Source organism: Heterodontus francisci, chromosome 10 (genome assembly GCF_036365525.1).
Source record: "Heterodontus francisci isolate sHetFra1 chromosome 10, sHetFra1.hap1, whole genome shotgun sequence".
NCBI lineage: Eukaryota > Metazoa > Chordata > Chondrichthyes > Heterodontiformes > Heterodontidae > Heterodontus > Heterodontus francisci.
In genome coordinates this window covers 13,190,368-13,203,397 of record NC_090380.1, presented here as the reverse complement: position 1 = coordinate 13,203,397, position 13,030 = coordinate 13,190,368, and the positions used below count along the sequence as shown (strand labels likewise).

Genomic DNA, 13,030 nt, shown 5'->3' with positions numbered 1-13,030 from the left:
TTGAGGGCCCAGTCAGCCACAGTGGGGGGCAATCCTCGGTTGAGGAAAAAAGAAGACCTATCAGAAGCGCTGTCATGGAAGGTAGCATCATCGGAGCAGATGCGTTGGAGACGGAGAAACTGGGAGAACGGAATGGAGTCCTTACAGGAGGCAGGGTGTGAAGAAGTGTAGTCAAGGTAGCTGTGGGAGTCAGTGGGCTTATAATGAATGTTAGTAGACAGCCTTTCCCCAGAGATGGAGACAGAAGTCGAGGAAGGGAAGGGAAGTGCTGGAGATGGGCCATGTAAAGGTGAGAGAAGGGTGGAAATTGGAAGCAAAGTTGATAAAGTTTTCCAGTTCGGGGCGGGAGCAGGAAACGGCACCGATACAGTCATCAATGTACCGGAAAAAGAGTTGGGGGGAGGTGGCCTGAGTGGGACTGGAACAAAGAATGTTCGACACATCCCACAAAAGGACGGGCATAATTAGGACCCATGCGGGTACCCATAGCGACACCTTTTACTTGAAGGATGTGAGTGGAGTTGAAGGAGAAGTTGTTCGATGTGAGAAGTTCAGCCAGGCGGAGGAGGGTGGCAGCGAATGGGGACTAGTTGGGCCTCTGCTCAAGGAAGAAGCAGAGAGCCCTCAGACCGTCCTGGTGGGGGATGGAGGTGTAGAGAGATTGGACGTCCATAGTGAAGAGACGGTTGGGGCCAGGAAACTGGAAATTGTCAAAATGACGTAGGGCGTCAGAAGAGTCACGGATGTAGATGGAAAGAGACTGGACCAGCGGAGAAAAAATAGTCAAGGCAGGATGAAATAAGTGCAGTGGGGCAGGCACAGGCTGAAACAATGGGTCTGCTGGGACAGTCCTGTTTGTGGATTTCGGGAAGGAGGTAGAAGCGGGCTATCTGGGGTCGCGGGACTATGAGGTTGGAAGCTGTAGAGGGAAGATCTCCAGAGGAGATGAGGTCAGTGACAGTCCTGCGGTCAGTTGCTTGATCGGTGGTGTGGTCATGGTCCAGGGAGAAGTAGGAAGAAATATGCGCGTTGGCACTGAGCCTCTACAAGGTAGAGGTCGGTACGCCATACAACAACAGCACCATCCTTGTCTGCAGGTTTGATGACAATCTCGGGGTTGGACCTGAGAGTACAGAATGGGGCAAGTTCAGAGGGGGACAGGTTTGAGTGAGTGAGGGGGGCAGAGAAATTGAGATGACCAGTGTCTCGCCGACAGTTTTCAGTGAAAAGATCAAGAGCGGGTAAGAGGCCAGAGGGAGGGGTTCAGGTAGAGGGAGAATTCTGGCGGTGGGTGAATGGGTCTGCTGATAGGGAGGAGGACTCCTGGTCAAAGAAGTGAGCCCGGAGATGGCGGCGATGGAGACCGAAGAAGAGCTCAACGTCATGCCGAGCGCGGATTTCATTGAGGTGGGGGCGAAAGGGGAGTGAAGAATATTCAGCGTCACAGAGGGGGAGGTCAGAGGGTATAGTGAATACACGGCAAGGGGTCAGATCAGAAGAGGTAGGGTCAGAGGGAAGTGAAGGGGAAGAAGAATCTGGAGGGGTATTAGTCCCCATCAGCTGCTGGAACTTGCGTTCCTTAATACCTGAAAGGAAGAAAAAAAGTTTTTTGTTAGTGTCGGATAAGATACATTTTTCTTATTTTTTGTGTTTGTTTTATTTTAGTTTGTTCAGTTTGTTTCTACTGTGCCTACCCACTTTTTTCATGTTTGTGGCTGTTCAGTTTTCAGTCCATTCACACCCTATCTATACTAATGCTTTGTCTTTCAGCACACCATTAACATTGTTTGCCTTTGCTCCATGACCTGGTCAGCTATTCTGTGACCTTGTCCTATCAATCCTTCTCTTTTGTTAACTCTTCCCCATCCCCGCTTTACTTCCTTAAAATCTCTTACATTTCTTATATCTGCCAGTTCTGAAGAAGGGTCGCTGACCTGAAACGACCTGATCTGACCTGACCTGACCTCTGCTTCTCTCTCTACAGATGCTGCCAGACCTGCTGAGTATTTCCAGCACTTTCTGTTTTTGCTTTAGGTGCAGTCTGTTTGTGAGACATTTCTGTGTCTCTATCAGTGACTGCACTCCAAAAAGTAATTCCTTGGATGCAAAGTTCTTTGGGGTGTCCAAAATGGCATAAGAAGAAGGAACATAAATGCTAGTTAATTCATTTCAGTGTTGTTTTCCCTAGGTTACCCGCCATTGTAAGAGGAGGGACTATTGATAGGTACTGGCCTACTGCAGATGGTCGGTTAGTTGAGTATGACATTGATGATGTTGTTTATGACGAAGATTCTGCATATCAGAACATCAAGATTCTTCATTCAAAACAGTTCGGAAATATTCTTATCCTCAATGGCGATATTAGTAAGTATTATTTGATTATAATGTCGAGATGGGAAGTAAAAAATGGCGCTCCTTGTAGTTAGTTAGTGGGAGCTGATTCATTCATCTTTGTCAACCAGTATTGAAATTCAGAAGTAATTGGGAGTTGGTTTGATTTGTACTTGTATGCTTTCTTGTTCTTGTACATATTTTATTGCTTTTTAATGTCTGTAACTTAGTTAGATTGTTGGTCTATGCTCAATTTGCTCATCTCAGCTGTTGTACCTGTAGGCACGGCAGTTCGCCTCAGTGCCTCAGAAGTAGGAAGAAGAAAGACCTGGCTGGAGTCTGGTTCTTAATTAAGTAACCAATGATTCCTGATTGCTATCCACTGATCTGTGCTGAAAAAAACATGAATGTGCACATCGGGGAACAAAAGCTTACAATATTGAAAAGGCACAGCAGGTCCATCAGGATTGTTTTTATTCATTGATGGGATGTGGATGTTGCTGGCAGGTCAGCATTTATTACCCATCCCTAATTTCCCTAGAACTTGCTAGGCCATTTGAGAAGGCAGTTAAGAGTCAACCACATTGCTGTGGGACTGGAGTCACATGTAGGCCACACCAGGTAAGGACAGCAGATTTCCTTCCCTGAAGGACATTAGTGAACTAGATTGGTTTTTACAACAATCAACAGTAGTTTCCTGGTCACCATTAGACTAACTTTTAATTCCATATTTATTAGGCTGCGTTTGACAACGCCACCACTAGGTGGCGCTGCAATGGCACATGTGCAAATTCAGCCTGTGCCACTAAAACTCCCCACCCCTGCGCGCGCTCTCTGCGCCCTCCCCCCCCACCATCTGTCCGCATTACGCGATAACATCATCTGCGCATGCGCCAACCAGTCCTGGCACTGCGGAACGCAGCGCATGCGCAGAGGGTAGGAAGATTGGTGCAGATTGGAACAGTCGGATGGTGTAAGCTGCCGGCTGCGTTGTCAGTAATCACTTTGTATTTATTAATTTAATTCAAATTTCACCGTCTGCCGTGGTAGGATTCAAACCCATGTTCCCAGAGCCTGGGCCTCGGGGTTACAAACAAGTCCAATGACATTACCACTACACCACTGCCTTCCTTGGGAAAGGGAAAAGGCAATTTTGTGTTTGTGTCTTTATAAAGTTGCTGTTGCCTGCAGTTCTGGAGAGCCTGGTGGCGCTTGCAGTCTGGGCTCAGTCCTGTAGAGTATCTCAGTACGGATTAAAACCTTTACAAGAGAGGGAAAAAATCCAGAGCTTAAGTTATTTCTTGAATATATCAAGGAATTAAATAATAGCAGAGAACCAAATTGTGGGTTAAATTGAAGTGTGGTTTAGAGTTGAAGGGGCAGTAGGTGGATGGTCTCAGTAGTATCATGTACTGATTTGCTTCTGTAGACTGTAATCTTTAACCCGGCACACTCTGTAAATTTACACAACCAAGTGTGATCTAAAAACAAGCCTGCTTCTGCAGTAGTACGAACAGAAAATGCTGGCAGCGTTTGTGGAGAGAGGAAGCTCGGGCTAACGTTACAAGTCCATGTGGCACATGGACCTGAATCTGCAGAGCAGTTATGTGTATATGATGGTGCCTGCAACAGGGCAGAATTCCCTCGCTGTTGCACTGATGTGTTAGCCTGGAATAAATGCTTGGGTTTGAACTCACGACCTTTTCATTCAGAGCCGAGAGCGCCAACACTAAGCCCAAGGCTGAGACCTGGCTTCTTTGTCTTAATGGCTGGTGTTGTGCTTAAGGTTTTATTTGTAGTAAATAATGTATCTTTGTGTACACTCATCTGTTCCAGATTTAGGAGAGAGTGACCTTCCATACACGCAAGCTATAATGGGCAATGGAGTAGAGGACTACACAGGGAAAGAAATTCTTATCCTGGGAGGAGGAGATGGTGGAATCCTCTATGAGCTGGTCAAGTTAAAACCAAAGATGGTCACCATGGTGGAAATATCCTTTGTCGGTAACTTTGCATGAAATAATTGCTCAGGTGATGCCAAAGGGCTTATCCGGTGAGATTTACCTTGGCCTACAGGAAGACCACTCAGTCTTTTCAGAGGAAATTTGAGGGGACTGGGTGGAGGTTTCCTCTCTGGGTGCTGTTGCAGGTGACAAAGTGGGATTCCAGCTTATATTATCCTTCCTTCCTCTGACATTTCCTGCTGAGTAGTAACTTGTTTTTCCTCTCCATGGAGCATCAGAACACACAGCAAACAGGAACTTGTTTACAGTGCTGGTAAATGTGGCAGCAGGACAAGTCCTTTCACTTCACTGTTTGTGAACACCCTGTATGAGCACCCACGAAGGCTGTTGTGGGAGAATCTATTTTAGGGAGTGACTCTTTCGAGTTAACAGCAAACTAAGGAGTCTGTCTATGCTCAATGTGGCAGATTCTGCAGACATGAACGAAGTATGGAAGCTGCCAGTACGTGGTTGTTTCGGGGTGGGGGGTGGGGAAAGATGATGTTTGAGGCAGAAGGCTGCATTTTTAAGTAACAGGCTGCCATGACCGGCACCCCATCAGATTCACCTGTGTAAAACCAAGCTACCGAGGTCAGTACTGCTATCTAACAGCATGTCAGACTGCACTTGCCCCAGCGATCAGGGATTTTAAGAATTAATTCTTGATGTGGGTGATGCTGGCATTTATTACCCGTCCCTGGTTATCCTGAGAAGGTGGCAGGAGGCCTTCATTTTCTTGCTAGGCTGCTTCGAATTTATGTCAAGGTGTAGGACTGGAATCACATAGGCCAAACTGGGGAAGGAAATCTCAAAGGGCATTAAGGAACCAGTTAGGTTTTTATGCCAATTAGACAGCTTCATGGTCACCTTTGCGGTTACCAGCTTTGTTTAAAAAAAAAAATCCTAAACTGAATTCAAATTCTTAATGCCATGATGAGATTTGAACTTTTGTTCTCTGGATTGTCAGTACATGTCTCTGGATTACTAGCCCAGTTTTATAACCACTGCACTGTCGTATCCAATTTACCTGATTGAGGCATTTCTGATGCTTAAAGCATTTGATAGGCTAGATGAGGAATAATTTCGTCTGGTGGGTAAAGAACAAAGGGACATGACCTTAAAATTAGAGAGAGGCAGCTCAAGGGTGATGTCAGGAAGCACTTCATACAAAGGGTAGTGGAAATCTGGAACACTCCCCAAAAACCCATTGAGGTCAGAGGTCAGTAGATGATTTCAAAGCTGAATTTGATAGATTTTTGTTAGGTAAAGGTATTAAGGGTTAAGGAACCAAGGCAGGTAGATGGGGTTAAGGTCCCTTTGAGGTTCTGCAGGCAGATTTGAGGGAGCTAGGAAAGAAATTAAAAAGCAGAACCTCAAGGGTAGCAATTTTTAGTTTACTCCTGGTGCCACGTGCCAGTAAAAACAGAAACAAGAGATTGTGCAAATGAATGCATGGCTGGAGAGATGGTGCAGGAATGAGTTGGGAGTTGCATAAGCTTAGACACGTTGCACCTTGCCAGAGCCAGTATTGTAGGGAGGTTTGCTATTGCTGTTGGGGAGGGTTTAAACTAGCACAGCAGTGGAGTGGGAACCTGAGCAGAGATTCAGAAGGGAGAGAAGGAAAGCTGGAAATGGAAGGCAGAAGATTAGAGTATGGAAGGCAGAGGAAACGAAGGCTAGAAAATAAATAACGAAGGAGTTGTTCAGTGATTAATGGTATATCCTTCAATGCAAGGAGTCAATGAATAAGGCAGATGAGCTGAGGGCGCTGATAGACATGTGCAAGGATGGGGCAAGAATGGCAGATCAACATTACAGGTTACAGGGTTTGCAGACGGAATGGGGGGGGGGGGGAGAAAAAGAATGGGGGTGGTCGCAATATTGTTTGAAGAAAAAAAGTTCACAGCTGTGAGGAGGGATGATAAATGGAAGGATCATCAAATGAGGCCATATGGTTTGAACTGAGGAACAAAGCGGGTGGGACTCAAAAAATCTTACTGGTCAGGATGTCAAGGAGCATATAGGATAGGATGAGGCAAAAAAGAGAAACTTGTGTCAGATACCTAGAGCTCAATACTTCAGAAAACCTAGAGGAGTATAGAAAGTACGGGTCCTAAATTAAAAAGGATATTAGGAAAGCAAAGGTGGGGCATGAAAAAATATTGGTAAGTAAAATCAAGGATAGTACCAAGATGTTTTATAAATGCATAGAGCAAGAGGATAACTTTAAAAAAAAAAGTATGTCCTATGAGAGACCAAAAAAGTAACCTGTATGTGGAGGTGGAAGACCTGGGCATAGTTCTCAATGATACTTTGCATCTATCTTCACAAAAGACAGGGACAATGCAGACATTGTAGTTGAATGTGGAATTTTGGATGGTATAAATATAGCGAGAGAGGACATATTAAGGGGTTTAGCGTCTTTGAAAATGGATAAATCAATAGGCCCAGATGAAATGTATCCCAGGCTGCTAAGAGAAGCAAGAGAGGAAGTCATGGAGGTTCTGACAATCATTTTGCAGTCCTCTCTGGCTACAAGCATGATGTAAAGGCCCGGCTACCCGACCCGGACCCGACAACATGTCTGAGTCGGGTCAGGTTGCACTTTCAGGTCCGGCATTTGGGGTCGGATTGGACACGCTTTATCATAATCTCAGGTAAGTGGCTCCACTGTTAATGTAATTTTTGGACTAGAAAGGTGGTTTTGTTATTTTAACCTTGTGCAGATCAGCAACAAAGTGAAAAATGGAAGGTAGGTTAACTGATGGTCGGGTCGGGCACGGGGGAAAATGGAAGGGCTCGGGCAGGGTCAGGCTTAGGTTCGGTTGTGGTTCTGTCGGGCTTGGGTTGGGTTTCGTTTGTAGACTCGAGCCGGCCTTTAGCATGTTGCCAGAAGACTACAAACATTGTACAGCTGTTTAAAAAGGGAGGAAGGGATAAACCAAGTAATTACAGATCAGTCAGCCTAACCGCGATGGAAAAGTTGTTGGAACAAAATTGAGGGACATTATAAATCATCATTTAAAAAGGCACAGATTAATTGGGGCAGTCGACATGAATTTAAGCAAAGTTTGTGTCTGAATAACCTATTGAATGTTTTGAGCTAACGAGGAGGGTCGATGGTAGTGCATTTGATGTAGTCTACATGAATTTTACAAAGCTTTTGACGAGGTCCCACATGGCAGACAGATCAGTAGATTGATACAAGGGCACATGGCAAATTGGATCTAAAATTATCTCAGTGGCTGGAAGCAAAGGGTTGTGCTCAATGGATGTTTTTGAGACTGGAGTCCACTTTCCAGTGGGGTTCCAGAAGGCTCAGTAATAGGTCGTGGTGTCTATCACTGATTTAAGCTTAAATGTAGAAGGCATGATTAAGAAGTTTGCAGATGATACAAAAGTTGTGTGGTTGCTACTGACCAAGAAGGCTGTTGGGTGTAAGAAGATATTAATGGACTGGTCAGTAGGAAGGAAAAGTGGCAAATGGAAGTCAGTCTGTAGAAGTGTGAAGTAATGTATTTGGGGAGGACAAAGAAGCCAGGGAGTGCATTGTGTAAATAGTTGGATACTGAGATGTGTCGAGAAACAGAGGAACCTTGAAGTGCATGTCTACAGATCCCTGAAAGTAGCAGGACAGGTTGATAAGGTGGTTAAGTTGGCGTACAGGGATACTTTCCTTTATTAGCTGAAGCTTGGATACAAGAGCAGGGAGGTTATGCTGGAGTTGTATAAAACACGAGTTAAACCACAGCTAGAGGACTGCAAACAGTTCTGGTCACTGCATTGCAGGAACGATATGATCACACTAGAAGGGGGTACAGAGGAGATTTATAAAGATGTTGCCAGGAATGGAGAATTTTAGCTGCCGAAAAGGTTGGATAAGGTGGGGTGGTTTTCTTTGGAACAGAGGAAGATTTAATCGATGTGTATAAAATTGAGGGACTTTGAAAGAGTGGGTAGGAAGGACCTATTTCCCTTAGTAGAAAGATCAATAACCAGAGGGCATAGATTTAAAGTAATTGCTAGAAGGATTAGAAGGGTTTGAGGAGACATTTTTTTACCGAGAGGGTGGTGGGAGTCTGGAATTCGCTAGAAACCCTCATAAATTAACAAAACACTTGGATATGCACTTGAAGTGTCGTAACCTACAACGCTACTGACCAATAGTTGAAAGTGAGGTTACATTGGTAACTCTTATTTGGCTGGCGCATACACGATGGGCCAAATGGCCTCTTGTGAAGTAAATTTTCCAAGATACTAATCAGCCATGACCTAATTGAGGGACAGAACGGGCTCAAGGGGCTAAATGAGATACTTTTATTCGTATGTTTTTGTGTCCTTTTTTTTTAAATATTGAAATTGATATTTGCACCAATGCTTTAGGAATTGAACTTTAGGAAATGTACCCATTTTTGTAAGAATCAGCCAATAACAGAAACTCCAACTGGAACATGATCAGATTTTTTGCTAACACTTGGGATCTCATCACATTCAGAGGCTTCAGTAAAGGGGATTGACTAGTGATAGCCAAACTTTCACAACATGGTGTTCAGAAGTGAGAGCAACAGTTTCCTATGTCCATTTGGAGAATGCAGACTGGAGTGTTGCAGAGATTGTTGCAGGGATTTTACTTAATTTGCTGTGCTTCCTACAAAAAGGAATTTCAGCCCATATTGGGCACTAGGGTTCTGAATTCTTTCATTTTAAAAAGTGTTCAAAATGGTGACAGCACATTAAAATGGTACAAACAAGCGATGGGTTAAGCAACAATTTGCATTTATAAAGTGCCTTTAGTGTAGAACAACATCCTGAGGCACTTCTCAGAGGCAGAATTGGACAGATATGTCCACTGACAAAGGAGATACTCGGAGGATGAAGAAATGTTTTGTCCAAGCAGGTTTTAAGAATGGCCTTAAAGGAGGAGGGAAAGTGGAGACGCAGAGAGGTTTAGGGATGAATTTCCAGAGTGTGGGACAGGCAGTAATTCCAGTATATAGCACATGTTTATTGAATGTCTGGTGCTAGAATTGCCTGGAGTACACTAGCTTAGCTGTTTAGCTAACTTGGCAGCTGGCTAATAACTCCCCCCTGGGAATCTACTGACACGGCCTGTTGAGGGACTAAACTTTGGGCAGCCTATGGATTTATCATAAACCTAGATTCCCTCCTGCAGGGAGAGTAGAGTGGGGCCAATACACCAAACCAGGGAGAAATTTCCTGTTTTTAAAAATAAGATCCCCTCCAAATCTTAATGTTGCAATTTTATGGGTCTGTCTTTATTTAGCCATAACTTAAAAGGACTTAAGTTTTTTGCCAAAATGTTCTCAAATTCTATTCAGTCTTTGCTTAACACAAGTTGTACATTGACCAGATGGTGATCGATGCATGTTGCAAACACATGCGCAAAACTTGTGGGGATGTTCTGGACAATCTGAAAGGAGACTGCTATCAGGTAGGCCTGCTTGCACTACTCTTGTTTTGCCTCAACAGGAGAACTAGATAAGTTAAATGTATCTTTGAAAGTGTAAGTATCTGCTTAGATTGATAACTGTCAATATTTTGAGAAATGACCCAAGTCTTTTCAGGTGATCTACCTTACTCTTAATTCTAATAATTCTTCATTGCATTTCCTTTTACCCATTAGTTCCTCATTCTGTATGTTTGGTTGTCATAATTAGGGTGGCTAAGTCCTCATTGCAAGCTCTGTTGGCTCCATAATTGTGCTTGTTATGCTTTTATTCAGGTCATGTATACTGTCTCATCAGCTTAGCTTTGGTCGCATTCAATCCAGTTACTGATCTGAGGTCATGTGGTCACCTATCTTCCTGCAATCCATCCATCACAGCCCCAGGTTACTGATCTGCAGTCATGTGCCCCTTGCTCAGCTCATTAATCTTCCTAGTATAAGCTGCTGTGTACCAGTCCACAACCCATTCCTACAGCATTGGTTATTCTGCTCCCAGACAATACCCTGTATCTTGCTCGCACAACACATTCTTAAATCATCCAGTCTTTTGCTTGTCTTAAGGTTCAGTGTTGTGTCCCATAAAGAACTGCACACTCTTGTTACAACCCATATTATCTACCTCTCCTCCTCCATAGGTGGTTTCTAACATTGAATTGCAGTCAATGCTGTACATCCCTTAATCTCTTATATTGCTGGTTGTCAAACACCCAGCTCCCCAGATAAATAAAGCTGTTGGACATTTTCACCTTCTCCACATGTGGTTTGATACAGCTTATTTGAGTCTGATGGAACCCACCTAATACAGCAAGCAGTTTGTCCATGATGGAGCTATTTTTGGGGCAGGATGACCTTTTTGTTCTCCCCTCCCCATTACTGGTAATGTCACTTCATAGTCTTCCTATGCATTTCTTTAATGCCTGCACCAGCCAATTGGCGTCCTTTCCCATAAAAATGGTTCCTTGTATACTGTATTGATTTGTATAATTATTTATATTGTAATACATTTTGTATTCACATTGAAGGCACTAAGAACATACCAGAACTGTGGGGAACAAAGTTTCTAATAAGTGCAACTTAAATGTAATTAATGTCAGTAAAGAAAAAGTATGGGAGAGGTTAATGGGTCTAAAATCTGACAAAATCACTTGGACCTGATGGCTTTTAAAAGAGGCAGCTGCAAAGATAGAGAATGCCTTGGTTTTGATCTTACAGAATTTCCTGGATTCTAGAATAATCCCCACAGATTGGAAGATAGCAAATTTAAACCCACTGTTCAAGAAAGGAGGGAGAGAGAGAAAACCGGAGAATGACAGGACATGGATAGCCTGACATCCGTTGTAGGGAAAATACAAGAATCCGTTATTAAGGATTTGGTAATGTAGAGTCAGTGATTTTATGAAAAGAAAATTATGTTTGGCAAATGAGGTTTTTGAAGGTGTAACTAATGGGGTGGGTAAAAGCGAACCAGTGGATGCTGTGCATTTGGATTTTCAGAAGGCATTTGATAAGTTGCCATACAAGAGGTTATTGCACAAGATTAAATTCATGGGATTGGGGTAATATATCAGCAAGGATTGGTTAACTGAGGGAAAACAGTTGGAATAAATGGGTCATTTTCCAAATGGTTGGCTGTAACTTGGTAGGTTCCCACAAGGATCTGTGCTTGGGCCTCAGCTATTTACAATCTATATCAATGATTAAGATGAGGGGACCAAGTTTGCTACTGATATAAAACTAGGTAGGAAAGTAAGCTGTGATGAGCACATAAAGGGACTGCAAATGAATGTACACTGGTTGTGATTGGGCACAAAGTGGGGAGATGGAGTATAATGTGGGGAAGTGTGAAATGATCCACTTTGGCAGGAAAAATTGAAAAGCAGAATTTTTTTTAAACGTTGAGACACCAATAAATGTTGGTATTCAGAGAGATTTGGGTGTCCTTCTACAGAAAGTGAACATGTAGGTGTAACAAGCAAATAGGAATGCAAATGATATGTTGGCTTTTATTGCAAGGGTATGAAAGTAAGGAAGTCTTTCTGCAATTGTACATAGCTTTGGTGCGATCATACCTGCAGTACTGTGTATCGTTTTGGTCTCCTTATTTCAGGAAGGATATACTTACCTTAATGGCTGTGCAACAAAGGTTCACTAGATGGATTCCTGAATGAGAGGGGTGACCTATGAGGAGGTATTAAATAGAATAGGCCTGTATTTTCTGGAGTTTAGAAGAATGAAGTGATCTCATTGAAACATATAAAGTTCTTCATGGCTTGACAGGGTAGATGCTGTGAGACTGTTCTCCCCTTTCTGAGGAGTCGAGAACTATGGGTAATAGTTTCAGGATAAGGGGGCGGCCATTTTAGGACTGAGATGAGGAGAAACTTCTTCAATCAGGCATGCCAATCTTTGGAATTCTCAACCACAGAGAGCTGTGGATTTTCAGTCATTGATTATATTATAGACAGACATCAATAAATTTTTTGTGCACTTGGGGGATCAGGAGGGAAAGTGGAGTTATAGAAGTTCAGCTATGGTCTTATTAAATGACAGAGCAGGCTTGACGATCCTTAATCGGCCATACAGATCATAGTGGTTACAGCACAGAAGGAGGCCATTCGGCCCGTTGTGTCCATGCTGGCTCTCTAAGAGCTACTCAGCTAATCCCACTCCCCCACCCTTCCGCGTAGCCCTTCAGATGTTCTCTCTTCAGATAATTATCTAATTCCCTTTTGAGTTCTCCAAATTCTTATGCTCTTGTGTTCAAGAATGGTGTATCAATGTGTCTCTATATTTCAGGTATTAGTGGAAGATTGCGTTCCAGTACTGAAGACATACGCTGCAGAAGGAAGGCTGTTTGATTATGTAATTAATGACCTAACAGCAGTTCCTATCTCTACATCTCCAGAAGAAGGTAAGTATGTTCACCCCTTTACATTGTCCCAGTTATTCACCTTTCGGTTATATTAATTCCTGTTCAGGTTGCCTACATTTATTTCATTCCAAAAATTGGATTCCTGAAAAATACAAGAGGTTTGTCTTTGTTGAAAATGTTTCAATCGATAATGTTGTTGCAGTTGCTTGTGGAAGGACAATGCGGGTATGTTTTAGTTAGCTGTGGGTTCTCCTCACCTGTGAGAAGTGAAACATGCTGGTACACAAGTCTTGTGATTTTTGTCACTGTGACCAGGCTCTTAGCTTCAGTATTGACCCTCTTGTTGTTTTTCCTCTC

General features: G+C 43.3%; 1 protein-coding gene across 1 annotated transcript in view; it reads left to right on the top strand.

Moving 5' to 3' along the window:
- The window catches only part of sms (spermine synthase), an 87,031-nt gene that overhangs the window by 31,796 nt on the left and 42,205 nt on the right, over nt 1-13,030 (top strand). Inside the window, exons 5-8 of the mRNA XM_068040122.1 lie at nt 2,189-2,364; nt 4,168-4,316; nt 9,691-9,786; nt 12,598-12,712. Of these exons, the coding sequence (XP_067896223.1) occupies nt 2,189-2,364; nt 4,168-4,316; nt 9,691-9,786; nt 12,598-12,712 (536 nt within the window). The remainder of the gene's footprint in view (nt 1-2,188; nt 2,365-4,167; nt 4,317-9,690; nt 9,787-12,597; nt 12,713-13,030) is intronic.